Genomic DNA, 12,975 nt, shown 5'->3' on the forward strand with positions numbered 1-12,975 from the left:
GCACAAGACCATGGTGAAAAAAATCACATTTACAAAAGGCGCCAAAAATACCAAAAGGTAGAAAAGTGTAGACGGAAAAAGCCAAAAATACAAAATTTAAGTTGGCATGCAAAAAGGTACCGTGTTTATTAATTTTTAGTGGGTTATTATGATTTTTTTGTTTTGTGATGCATTTTTTGGGTGACTTGCATACTTGTACTTCATGTTCATGTGCACTAACCAGCTCTGTTACAGGAAGATGTTGTAGAGAAAAGACAGCAATGAGACCTCGAAGAAAACTAGCGACCCGATATGCGTGTGAACGTTGCGTTTTATACGATGCGTTGCGCGCTTGAGCGAAAATTGCGTTTTGATCGAATGAACGGCGAAAAGATACGAGTGCGATTCGTGTGTCCTCCAAATTTGGGAGGAGAAGAAAGAAGACAACAAGAGAAGAGGACCACATTAAGAAGAAAGCAAGTGAATAAGATTAGCTTTTGGGCCTTTAGGGCCGTGATCTTTGCGTCGAATAAGGCTAGGATTTTTAGCTTGCGTTAATTTTAGTTTTTTTTGTGTCGAACCGAGGTATTGCATGCGCTGTAAACCATTGCATTACACGGGGATGAAACCGTGTCACTTGTATGGAAAAGTGGTAATTTCCTCCTTGTGTCACGGTGACTTCCCGTGCATTGCATTGGGGCGTATGCGATTCCTCGGTGGAAGGGTCATTTATTTTCCTTGTATGTATTCTCTCCCTCTCTCCCCAGGGTCTAGGTCATCAGAACTTCACGTGAAGAGGACCCCAGCTTCAAAACTAGGTTAGCTTTTGGGCCATTATGGCTATGAATCATTGCGTCGAGTGTGGCTAGGATTTTTAGCTTGCGTTAATTTTAGTTTTTTTTGTGTCGAACCGAGGTTTGTCATGCGCTGTAAACCATTTCAGTGTACGGGGATGGAACTGTGTCGCTTGGATGGAAAAGTGGTAATTTCCTCCTTGTGTCACGGTGACTTCCCGTGCATTGCATTGGGGCGTATGCGATTCCTCGGGGGAAGGGTCATTTATTTTCCTTGTATGTATTCTCTCCCTCTCTCCCCAGGGTCTAGGTCATCAGAACTTCACGTGAAGAGGACCCCAGCTTCAAAACTAGGTTAGCTTTTTGGCCATTATGGCTATGAATCATTGCGTCGAGTAAGGCTAGGATTTTTAGCTGGCGTTAATTTTAGTTTTTTTTGTGTCGAACCGAGGGTTCGCATGCGCTGTAAACCATTGCAGTGTACGGGGATGAAACTGTGTCACTTGGATGGAAAAGTGGTAATTTCCTCCTTGTGTCACGATGACTTCCCGTGCATTGCATTGGGGTGTATGCGATTCCTCGGGGGAAGGGTGATTTATTTTCCTTGTATGCACTAACCCGCTTTCTCCTTAGGCTGAAGATATTCCAGTGGCCGAAGATATGAAGACATCTGAAGAATGAGATAATCAGTTTACTGAAGCAGGAACTGAAGAAAAATCAGCCAGGATATTCCTTACATGGAAATCGGTAAGAATAAATTTTTAAATATATTTCGCCATTGATGTCTTGGATGCTGTTTTGGTTTTTATATTTCATCGCATCGTTAGGTTTATGTAATTATGTTTTGTGGACGAGTAGATGTTACAATGTCTCCTATGAACATAATAAGTTTAGAACCTCAGTTTGATAATGAATTTAAAATGGATTTAAAATGGAATGGATTGTTCAGTACGTTTTGTTAAGCTTTTATTATTAAATTTACTGCATCCGATTGAGTTTATATTTTTCAAATTATTGATGCACATTATATTATTTAGAATAGCTACTTCATTTTTTGTCTTTTCTGTGTCTGTTAAATACATCTTATATTCTCTGAGCTTAATAATACATATAAGTGCATTCCTTTTGTTTAAAGATCTTTTTGCCTCGTAGCACGCGGAAACGTTATGATCACTGCGTCTAATCAGTTTTATTTTTTATTATTTTGAAGCCTTTTTTAATATGCAATCGCTGCATTTATCTGTCCGATGATTGATTCATATTGGTGATTTATTTCAATTCCTTATGATTGAGTTCGAATCTTTCCGAAAACATTTCCAAAAGTTTTTTTTTTTCGGAATATACCTTTTTTGTGAATACGTTTGAATACCTCTCTATGCGTATATAACACTTATTCTGTTGCTGAATTATAGATTCAATGGAAATAATTCAAAATTAATTTTGCAGAGACTTTACTTTAAAGCATTGAAACATGAATGTAAGTTATCTTCAGGTTAGAAATCACCATACATTCTAAAATTTGGTTAACCACTCTGAACAAAACCCTCAATATTCTTTTAAAAATTAGATTTTTCTTCTCGTTCCTCTCTGTCGAAAGGAATCACCTTTTAAAATTTTCGTGAAGAGGTAATATATGCACTTTATAGGCAATTACAATTAGCGCATGGCTGAATAGAAAGTCAATTCTCGCGTCCCATTCATTATAATTACATTTATATGGAGTTAATGTGAGTCCACGGAAGTAAATTCAATTCCCGTTTCTCTCTCATCAGCTGCAAGTCATCGCAGAGGATTATGGCAGTGCGCTGTCGGAAAAAATGGCGCTAATCCGGAATGTGATAATGCAGTGACATCACGCCAAAAGGTAAGAAAATCATTCAGTTACATTTTTTCTGTGTCCGTTGATTATTTTAAAAGTGTGCGATGTGAATAACTCTAAAAAAAAGAGAGAGGATAATTTTATTATCGTTAAATTCAGTAATATTATTTTTCTTTGGCTTGTTCGTTGTGGTACATCGCAATTGATCTGCTTTGATTGGGCCTTGGTAGCGACACGTAAATAGCTTCAGGCAATGGTGTGTTTTTTATTCGGAGACCTAATAACTTCCTCATTTTTTGCCGTTTTTATAGAGTGCATTGAAAGGAGTATTAGAATGAAATTACAATAATAGTAAAAGAATTTGAATCATTCTTCCGATTTCTTCAACTCTTCTGTAGTATCCCTTACGCTTACCGTTAACACCAGTATTTTTCATTCACCTAGGGCGGATATCCGAAATTCAGCCCAACATAAGTTTGGTATTAACTCTGTCAGCTGAGTCAATTACTGCTGAAAATGAGCATTGAACGATGAGTAGTACGAATTTTCATTAAACGGCTCAATTTTTCTCAATTCTCGTTCAGTCATGAGAGTATTATTTCCACCTCTGCGAAAGTAAAATGACGAAAAATGTATTCGTGATTGTAATTTGATCTGGAGAATCGATTTCCACGGAGAGCTGAGCCGAAAAGTCTATTTTTTTCGAAATCGATATTTTAAGGTGCCCATTAATAGATTTTTTGTTGTGGTTGAAAAGAAATTTCATTCTGGCTTCATTTGGCGTCAAATTCTTTAATGGTGCACTTAATGGACATAATTTGATGCATTAAAAATTAGTATGACTATGTAAATTTTTTTTAAATCACATGAAGGGTACATAACTATGTACCATGAAACTCTAAATGACGTATAAAAATTAATATTATTTCATAAAATATTGGGGAGGAAAATATTTTATAATACCTATCTCACCATGCAATTTTTGACAAAATCTAAATGAATATGCATTACATTGATAACGGATTTCCAGAGATTTTTAACGAATAATATTAATAATTGCACTGTGGCTGGACAGTGAAATTAATATTAATTTTCAAGAAAGCCATATTTTTCATATCAGTTTGAACATAGAGTAATTATATACTTACACTATGGTTTGAACAAAAAATGATGATTTACGCCATGTGTCATAAGGAAGAAACGATTTTTCGTGCACAAAATCCGATTTGATTAAATTGACCCTTACGCCATTCACGAGAATACAGGTAAAATTTGAAAGTAACAGTAAACTCACATTCCTTTTATTTATACGTCTTTTTTCATTTAATTTGAATTTTCTGTACTTTCATCGTCAGAATGTATTGATTTCTATACATTTTCCGATGTGTAACGGTGAATATTAATTTTTCAAATAGGTACGCTCCAATTTTTGTGGTTAAGTACTTAGACAAGTGCAAATTATTTATTTTTTCAAGCTTTAAAAATGTCAGTTAATCCTTGCATACGTCAATATCATTTGCTAATTCACCACATGGACCCTAAAGGCTTGGCGAATCTAATATCATCGCTGAATTTCCCCGTCCAATGGTACCATGCATTTTCATTTATTCCTGGAGATATTTATTTTTTACGTTTCTTAACAGATATCCTGTAAGCCCCATTACATAAAAACTATAGTTCATTTTCAATTAATTTTCGTTATCCTTTTTTAAGCTTGTCTTCGTTTAAATTGTGTTTTCAAAGATGATAAATTAATATTTTTAGATAATACCCACATAGCATGTTAGCTTATGTCAAGCTTGATTTTTCCTTGCCATGTCAAGGTTGAATTTTTCAAGCCTGAGTCCAGCCTATGTCAAGCTACCAAACTTGATTTTCCCTTGTCATGTTAAGGTTGAATTTTTCAAGCCTATGTCAAGCTGCCGAACTTGATTTTCCCTTGTGATGTCAAGGTTGAAATATTTTCTGGTCAGAAAGCTCACTCACTCACAACTCATATGGTGATGCAGCTGCCCGAGGTGCAGCCCATACAGCACGGGGAGAATTTTAATCGTGTATACTTCGTCGAAATTTGGTGTAATGGAATAAGTCGAGAATTCGCCCATTTTTACACGAGTAGGTACTTGCTGTGTAAATTTGGGCCGACTCCTTTGACCCTTATCATGTACAAAAAAATATGAAGCAAAATTTAGTACTGTATATATGCAGAGGTCAGCAGTAATCTTAGCATGATGCAAACTTTAATATAGATGATTCAATTGAGTCGTCTACCTTAATGCTAGCAGAATTCTCCCAGCTAAATCTGGTTATAATCATGAAACGAATCATCATGCGGCATATATTATACAGGTGTATATTTTCTTAGGACGACATATATATGTTCCTAATGTTTTATAAACGAATAAATCATCAATTGGAACTAGAATGCTGGTGTTGATCAATTTAAAATTCTGAATAATTCCGAATTATTTACGTCATAGCCTCGTACAACAGAAATTGAACGCTGGGAAACAATCACGTAACGATATAACTCGTGCGACTCGACGTGGAAACCCCAACCAATCGGTCATTCTTTTTAGCCTCGTTGCCTTGTGTACTTGCGCCGAGTGAAACGTCTTGCGGTTTTCCGAAGATTTTGTGGTTATTTAAACAACCAAACAGTTCTTTTAAGAGCTTCATCCATCATATCATATTCCCTATCATCCTGTTCATTACGAAATTCTCATTCATTTTTCACATCATCGCCACTTCTTTTTTGTCGCATCATCACCGCTCGTGTTTTGTCCTGTACCGACAAATCCATTCGATCCTTTAATTCATCATTCATATTTACTATTTTCATTCATACAAGTCATCCATTTAAGTCATCCACGGTTTAATTAACCGTGAAATCTGTGGGAAACCGGTGCGACCACGTGGTTGGTGAGCGGACGCTGCATCTTAATTGCGTCAAGCAAACGGGAGGCTCAAGATTTTTCTGTTCATCGAGGTGATCCATCCTTCCTGGGCTTCTCTGAGGTAAGAGTATTTCTTTAATACGTTTGTTATTGTAAATTTACATTTCTGTGGCTCAGAGAATTTATCCTCTTTTCCATTGAGGTTTTAAATCATCAGTGGTCTTGTTTGCCTGAGCATCGCGTTAACTACATGTAATGCGTATTTTACGTTTGTATTTATTTTAAAGTGTTATGGAAGTTACTCCAATTTGTCTAAGTCCGTTGTGTGCGTGTAAACACGTCCGCGAGTGTTTGTGCGAAAGAATGTTTTCTGCCTTCTATCACTCTCAATTGCTGCTTTTGTAACACCCTCTCACATCTTTTAATTACCAATAGCGATACTTTGTTAACGAAAGGGAATGTTTATATTTTCTCCGGATCTAATCCAATCCGGCAGTAAGTTTTTGGCCGGAAGGAACGAATAGTAGTTGGGCCAATAATGTTCTATAGGATACTATTACTGATGAAAATACACTTCATGATAAATCTGATTTCCCGTAAAGTTTTCAGGGTCGATGTGAAGTTGAAGGTGTGGAGATAATGATGTTGAATTGGTGTAAAAGTAAATGGTCGAATTCGTAAACGGTACTTAGGCTGAAGTGTGTATTTAGTGGGATAAAGTCTGCTATCTCAGCTTCATGGACGTCACTTCAGAATGAAAAAATGGCAGAAGCGTCGCGTTACCGTAAAGTGCCGTCACGGAGCTCACTTTAGGGCTACATTGTCTGATTTAAGAATAAATAGATATAGCTGCACAGACTTGCTTTTGAAGTTGAACTCTGATTTGATAGTTCTAAATCGTCCCGGATATGGCTCTAATTGTGGAAAATTACATCATTTTAAGATATTTTGTGTTACGTAAATTGATGGGAATGGCTTTAATCAATGCAATACTTTTTGGATTAACCTTTTACTTCTCACCGACTCCTTTTCGCCTCGAATCCTTGAAGGCATTTCGAAGGGTAGCCCAGGCAGCGGACTTTGATGTTTTATAATTTTCAAAGATCACGTTATATTCATTTGTGATTATGTTTATATTTGCTTTTCATGTTAGCATGGTATGATCTTAGTCATCTGAGGGATTTTCTCACTTTTGTAATTTGGTCCTTGGGTTAAAGCTTTCTTTTTTACATTTACTTAAAATACATTTATTGGATTTCTACTGCTTGTTGTGCAGAAATGGCTCCCATGAACACTCCTTAACTCATATTTTGATGAATTTTTAAAGTCTGGGAAAGATTCTTGCATCAATTTCAAAAGTTGGGTAATAAAAAAAAGGTAAATAAATTTTTGAAAGACAATTTATTTACCTTTGTGTAATATCTTGCCAAGTGTCAGAGTGAATGTCACATTAAATAATAATATACACGGATGCAATAATGATATTAGTCCACTTATGTGGGGATGGCACATGAAAGGACTCACGATTGTCTTAAATGATGCATGCATGCAAAATTTTGCAAATATAATTTAGATATTAGGATATGATGAGGTAGTAAAAAGTATTACTAAACAATGGATCCCATTCATATTAATGTTAAATTTAAGGTTTTTGATTCCTAAGTATATGGGAATGGTATATTGAGTCCATTGCATATTTTCTTTAGGGTAGCAGAGATGTCTTGTCGAAAATCTTTCGTGGAATTGAAGCGGCATGGTAAATTGAAGAGGCTCAGAAAGATGTACCCAACTCAGGATCAGGAGAACCGTAGTAATAATGCCACATATTTGTGCGATTCGAGTCTCACTGTCAGTGAACCAGATCAAGGCTGTAGTCAGGGACACCTTGATTCTGACTCCTCAGGTGCAGAGACTGACACTGGTGTTAACATCAACATTGGCCATTACCCTGTAGAAGATAATGTGCATCCATTATCGTCATCTGATTCGGAAGATGATATGTGGAAAATGAATTTTGAGAAAGATACTTTAGTTGCTAATTTAAGAGATTGGACCATCAAGTTCCAAGTCACCACAGTGGCACTTTCAGCTCTGCTTTGCATCCTTAAACAACATGACTGTTTTCAGTCGCTGCCAGTAGATGGTAGAACTCTATTAAAAACCCCAGTTTCTGTGCCTTCGCGTCCTGTTGACCCTGGATCTTATTACCATTTTGGTTTTAAAAGTGGCTTACAGAGAATGTGGTCGAAAGTAAGAGAGTCCGTTGCATCCATCGATTTACTCATTGGTATTGATGGGCTTCCGTTATTTAAGAGCAGCGCAGGAGAATTATGGCCTATTTTGGCATCAGTGTTAAATGTTAAATCATTGAAATCAAAGGTTTTTCCTGTTGGAGTTTATTATGGCAAAAAAAAACCTATTGACTGCCATGATTATCTAAAAGATTTTATCAAAGATGTTTCACTGCTACTTCAAGACGGAATTATTCTCAATGGCAAAAAGGTATCAGTAGTTCTGAAAGGGTTTTGCTGTGATGCTCCTGCCAAGTCCTTCATTTTAGGAATTAAAGGACATACAGGGTACAGTTCATGCACCAGATGTACTCAGGAAGGAGTTCTGTATAAAAACAGAATGACCTTCCCAAATTTTACCGTAACTCCTCGAACTAATGAGGGATTTTTGCAGAAAACTGATAAAAATTTTCATGTGAAAGATTCCGCTCTTACTGCTATTCCAGGAATAGATTTCATAAAATCTTTTCCGCTAGATTACCTGCATTTAGTTTGCCTAGGAGTAACAAGAACAATTGTGTTTATATGGATGTTTGCCCCAGTACCTTTGAAATTGCAGCAGAGGCTCATTAATGATATTTCAAATAATATCCTTGAAATGAAGTCTTTCATTCCAAGTGAGTTTGCCAGACGACCACGAGGACTTAATGAAGTGAAAAGATGGAAAGGAACTGAGTTTAGACAATTTTTGCTTTATACAGGGCCAATTGTTCTGCAGGATGTATTACTACCCGATTTTGAGGATCTGTATAATAATTTTATTAGTCTGAATATAGCTCTCACCATACTGTTGAGCCATAAGCATTGTTTCCAGCATCAGAACTACGCAAGAGAACTACTTGAACATTTTGTCAAGACTTTTAAAAATATATATGGCCAGGAGTTCATCACGCACAACTTCCATGGGTTACTACATCTGGCTGATGATGTGTCTACATTTGGCCCCTTGGACAATTGTAGTGCTTTTCAATTTGAAAATTTTCTTCACACTATGAAGAGACTGGTGAGGAAGAGCGACAGGCCTTTTCAGCAAGTAATTAAGAGAATATTGGAAATGCAAAGGTCGAATGTGTGGTTTAACAACTGTCCAGACTCAAATATTGAAGACAACTTCCCAGTTTTTATGTTTCCCCATACCTCAGGCCCTTTGAGTCAAGGTTGTGACCAATCAAGACAGTATAAAGGCATGCAGTTCAGAACATTCAAGTTAACAACTTCGTCCCCCAATAATTGTTGCAGTTTAAAAAATGGGGGAATAGTTCTCATTTCGAATATTGTCTATTCCTCAATTTTGAGTTCAATGGCAATTGTATGCAAGCAATTTAAGACTCTGACTGATTTTTATACTCATCCTTTTTGCCCAAGCTCCTCATTGGGTATATATAAGGTCTGTGACCTATCAGATGTCCAAATGGTATCAGTTACTGAAATTTTAGAGAAGTTGGTGTTATTGCCATTAAAGAATGGCTCTGGTCATGTTGCCCTGCCTCTAGTGCATCTCAAGGTATTTTTACGTGTTGTATAGTTTTGTAAATGCATTTTGATATTTTGAAATGTGATTATTAACAAGGATACATTTTGTTCTACTTTTTTCCAGGAAAATCCAATTTAAATGGAATTTGCAATTGTTAAATTTACAGAAGAAGACGATGCGTTGGGAATAGTCCCATTGAATTGGATAAAAAAAGATAGGCAGAACTGCTTATATCCAAATGTATCGACAGACGAGAAGAGAGATAAGTTGATAAAAATGAGGGCAGAACCAGGGTACAATTGGAATTCCTACCCAATTAGAATACTCCGAGAATTTGGTAAGAGTGGTATACTTTTCTTATTTATGAATTATCTAATTTTCTGTTTCCTTATGTCATCGTGATAAAATGGCCTGTACATTCATTCTTGCAGAAAACTATACTGAGGCTAGGAGTAAACTACGTCTAGCAGAGGACACATCTAACTTATCGAGTGATGAGGAAGTTAGTCAGGGAAGAAAACGAAGAGAGAGAGTGCTTACACTACCTGGTGAAGAAAGTGACGAAGAAGACGCCCACAGAGCACCGAAACAGAAAAGACACGTGAGGAAGGAAAATTTTATCCCGGCGTATCCATCAATTGAGGCCTTCTCTCTTCAGAGGACAGAACCCTCAGAGGAGAGTATTTCAGTAGCAGATTTTCCATACTCTGAGGGGAGAAAAAAAATGAGGGTTACTGGTTGGGAGGCCATGCAAGAACAGTCAACATCTACCAGCTCACATTCATCTTTTTCGGATATGTTAACATGTTAGGTTTAATTTTGATCATTTTGATGTTATCAGTGACAAAACATTTTATCATATTATGAAATGGGTGATTCCTCAACTTTTCTAACGGTTAAAACTTTCTGTAGCCAGTGACAGGATGATTATTGGGCAACTTCAGGCCACCTTGGCCAGTGTGGTGGAGGAGCTGTCCTCAATTAGCAAAAAAATGTCACAGGTTCTGGCAAACCAGGCATGCCATCAGGAGCAGAATACCTGTGATCTAACACTCATTGGCACGCTGCCAATGAAATCTATGGAGGGGTATGATTCTCTGGAGGAAAAACTTACTGATGAGAACTTTTCCAGGAAATTTGTGAGTGAAAAGACAACAGAAGCATGTTATAAAAAATAAGTACCAATAAAATTTTTAAAAGTGATGATGTCACATTTATTGTTAATGAGATAAATTGCATAGATATTTTCAGTTTTGTCATTATGGTATGTTAAATGTAATACAATTGTGCAATTTTAATACATGATTATTGTCTATTATATTTTATGCTAAATGAAAGTATTATTTTTTTCTTTTAGCTAAAGGTCCTTGTTTCAGTTGGAGGGAAGGATGCACGTAGTGCTGTGAACAATGTTATGAGAAGGGTGATGGATGATGACTTGGCATCGCAGTTTTCCTACACTGGCAGGTTATTATCAAAGGAGAATGAATGCCTCAAGAAAAGGACATTTAAATCAAGTCCTTTATGCAATATGGTTCACTGTAAGTGTTTATTTATTATTATCATAGTCAGCATGTATGAGATATTTATATGAATCAGTGTGTGTAATTTCTCATTTTTCTTTCATATAGTAGCAGTAAAAAAAGGCTTCAAGGACAGCACTGATGATTTAATAAAAGACAGCATCAGCCTCTGGTTGCAGCAAGCAAAGCACCGTAGCACACGAAGGTATCGTATGATTTTGTTGTTATGCACTACTGCTAGTGATGAGAAAATGGATTCATGAATAAAAGTAATAAAGTAAAGAGTCAGGCAAGGTGTAGCGGAACGACATCCTTATTAGAAAGAGAGATGGCACTGTACAATGAATTTGTGGAACAGTCCCATCTCTCTTTCATCAGATTCATGAATCTTCTTGCTCTTCATTTGACCCACAACTGTAGGCTATGGCATTAGAGGATGTGTTTGGGACTCTCATGACTCCTATATACCTATTTGTATTTAAATAAATTAAGGTCTTACCAGTTTGTGCTAGTAATATTTATTTTCATTATCCATTGTTTTTTTTAGGAAATGAAGGAAGGCAAGCCTGCACCAAGTCCAGAGTGAGCTCTGAATGAAGAGACTTTTGTATTTTTTTGTATTAAAAATAAAGTGATCCATGCCTTAAAGATTGAATTTTATTCCTGCATTAGTGCCCTGGTATACATAAGTATTTGGAATTTTGGTCTTAAAATATCTGCCATTAGGTTCTCCTCCTTAATTTGGCAATGTTTTTCATCCATTGTACCTTAGCCAGGCATGACAATTAGTTAGATTTACGAATATATTTTCTGGAATTGAGGGGAGGAAGTATCAATTTTTTAGTCATAAATAATCTTTTATGCCAAATATGTACTCTTGAAATTTTAAAATTAGTGCCCCTGTATCAACTCAGCCTATAAAAGGTGATAGCTTTTGTCTAGTCTTGTATTGCTTTCAGCTGTTAATAACCACAATACACTAGTTATTGGGACTGGGATGTGTTATTAGGTGTTTATTCATCTTATAAGTTTATATGTTGATTTAATTGAATACGAGAACTTCTATATTTTACTGGGATTTTTTAAATTCATCTTATAAGTTTATATGTTGATTTAATTGAATACGAGAACTTCTATATTTTACTGGGATTTTTTAAATGGCCTGATGTTTCCTGTAAATTTTATTTTTCCTTTTCAAGAACTAACTTTCTAGTGTAAGTAGAATTTAATAAATTAATTAATTGGCATGTTAATGGGCAAGGTGTCATACCCTTGATTCAGGCTTGTTTTTTCAAGCTTGCAACAACCTTGACTGGTGGAGACTAGTTAGCTTGATTCAAGCTTGAATCAAGCGAACAGGCTTGTTTTTTCCAGGTTGCTGCAAGCTTGCAGCCTTGATCAGTCAAGCTTGAATCAAGCTTGATTCCAGCTTGCATTGCTATCTGGGTATAAGCTTTTGGCTGGGATCTAATATTCAGCAACGACACTGAATATTTTTTTTCTAATTTTTAATATACTATTCCACTATTTATAAAGCTTAATCTAGGAAGTCGAATCCATTTTTATTTTCAATCGTATCCTTTCTTATTTTTTTCTACTTGGTCATATCAAGAATAATAACCTTTGTGCCGTACAAGGTGACCTTTCTATCTCATGGATGAGTATATTGGATAATTTGTTTTATCAACAGGGACAGAGAGAGGCAGCTTGCAATGATGGACTTTGAAGAAGGAGATTTAGGGATTAAATAAACGTGGAATGCCTCTACATTGACCAATGGAATTGACTCAGGAACTCAGCAATTATGAAGAAGGAAACAAATTGTGTAGATTGAGAATTGAAGAACTGAAGAGTGAAGAATTTAAGACATGATAGGAATATATGACCCATTTTAAGACTCAAGAGATGAAGAATGGCGGCGATCCGAAGTCTGAAGATTTAGATTATTTTTTTTTTCGTATTTTTTGCATATTTCGATTGTATATGCCTCATGTATTTTTTGAATAATTTGATTTAATTTGTGTTTTAATGAGTGAATGGGATTTAGTTTGTGTGTGAGAATGGTATTTAGTATATATGTCTGTATATGAGAGTAATTGAGTCAGTGTGCGATAGAGAACGTGCTTAATGGTGAATGAATGTGTGCTATTAATTGTGAATGGCGTTGTTACTTTGTGTGAAGCGTATTATTTCGTGTG

General features: G+C 36.0%; 1 protein-coding gene and 2 long non-coding RNA genes across 3 annotated transcripts; all 3 read left to right on the forward strand.

Annotated features, from left to right (window-relative positions):
* The first annotated feature begins 1,328 nt into the window (after positions 1 to 1,328).
* LOC124171432 lies at positions 1,329 to 12,508 on the forward strand. Its single transcript, XR_006867714.1, has 3 exons — positions 1,329 to 1,520; positions 2,546 to 2,637; positions 12,468 to 12,508. It is a non-coding gene; the product is annotated as an uncharacterized LOC124171432 (long non-coding RNA).
* Positions 9,090 to 10,042, forward strand: LOC124171433. The gene is made up of 3 exons (XR_006867715.1): positions 9,090 to 9,284; positions 9,378 to 9,591; positions 9,686 to 10,042. It is a non-coding gene; the product is annotated as an uncharacterized LOC124171433 (long non-coding RNA).
* LOC124171431 lies at positions 10,116 to 11,828 on the forward strand. Its single transcript, XM_046550604.1, has 4 exons — positions 10,116 to 10,393; positions 10,612 to 10,795; positions 10,886 to 10,982; positions 11,325 to 11,828. Exons 1-4 carry the CDS (start codon positions 10,178 to 10,180, stop codon positions 11,329 to 11,331), a joined length of 504 nt encoding a protein of 167 aa, XP_046406560.1. The 5' UTR covers positions 10,116 to 10,177; the 3' UTR covers positions 11,332 to 11,828.
* Positions 12,509 to 12,975: the final 467 nt, after the last annotated feature.

Source organism: Ischnura elegans, chromosome X (assembly GCF_921293095.1).
Source record: "Ischnura elegans chromosome X, ioIscEleg1.1, whole genome shotgun sequence".
Lineage (NCBI taxonomy): Eukaryota > Metazoa > Arthropoda > Insecta > Odonata > Coenagrionidae > Ischnura > Ischnura elegans.

Coding starts and splice junctions, on each gene's coding strand:
- LOC124171431 (XM_046550604.1), top strand. CDS start 10,178: ATGATTATTGGGCAACTTCAGGCCACCTTGGCCAGTGTGGTGGAGGAG. Junction 10,394..10,611: donor AGAACTTTTCCAGGAAATTT/GTGAGTGAAAAG, acceptor TTTTTCTTTTAG/CTAAAGGTCCTTGTTTCAGT. Junction 10,796..10,885: donor TTTATGCAATATGGTTCACT/GTAAGTGTTTAT, acceptor TCTTTCATATAG/TAGCAGTAAAAAAAGGCTTC.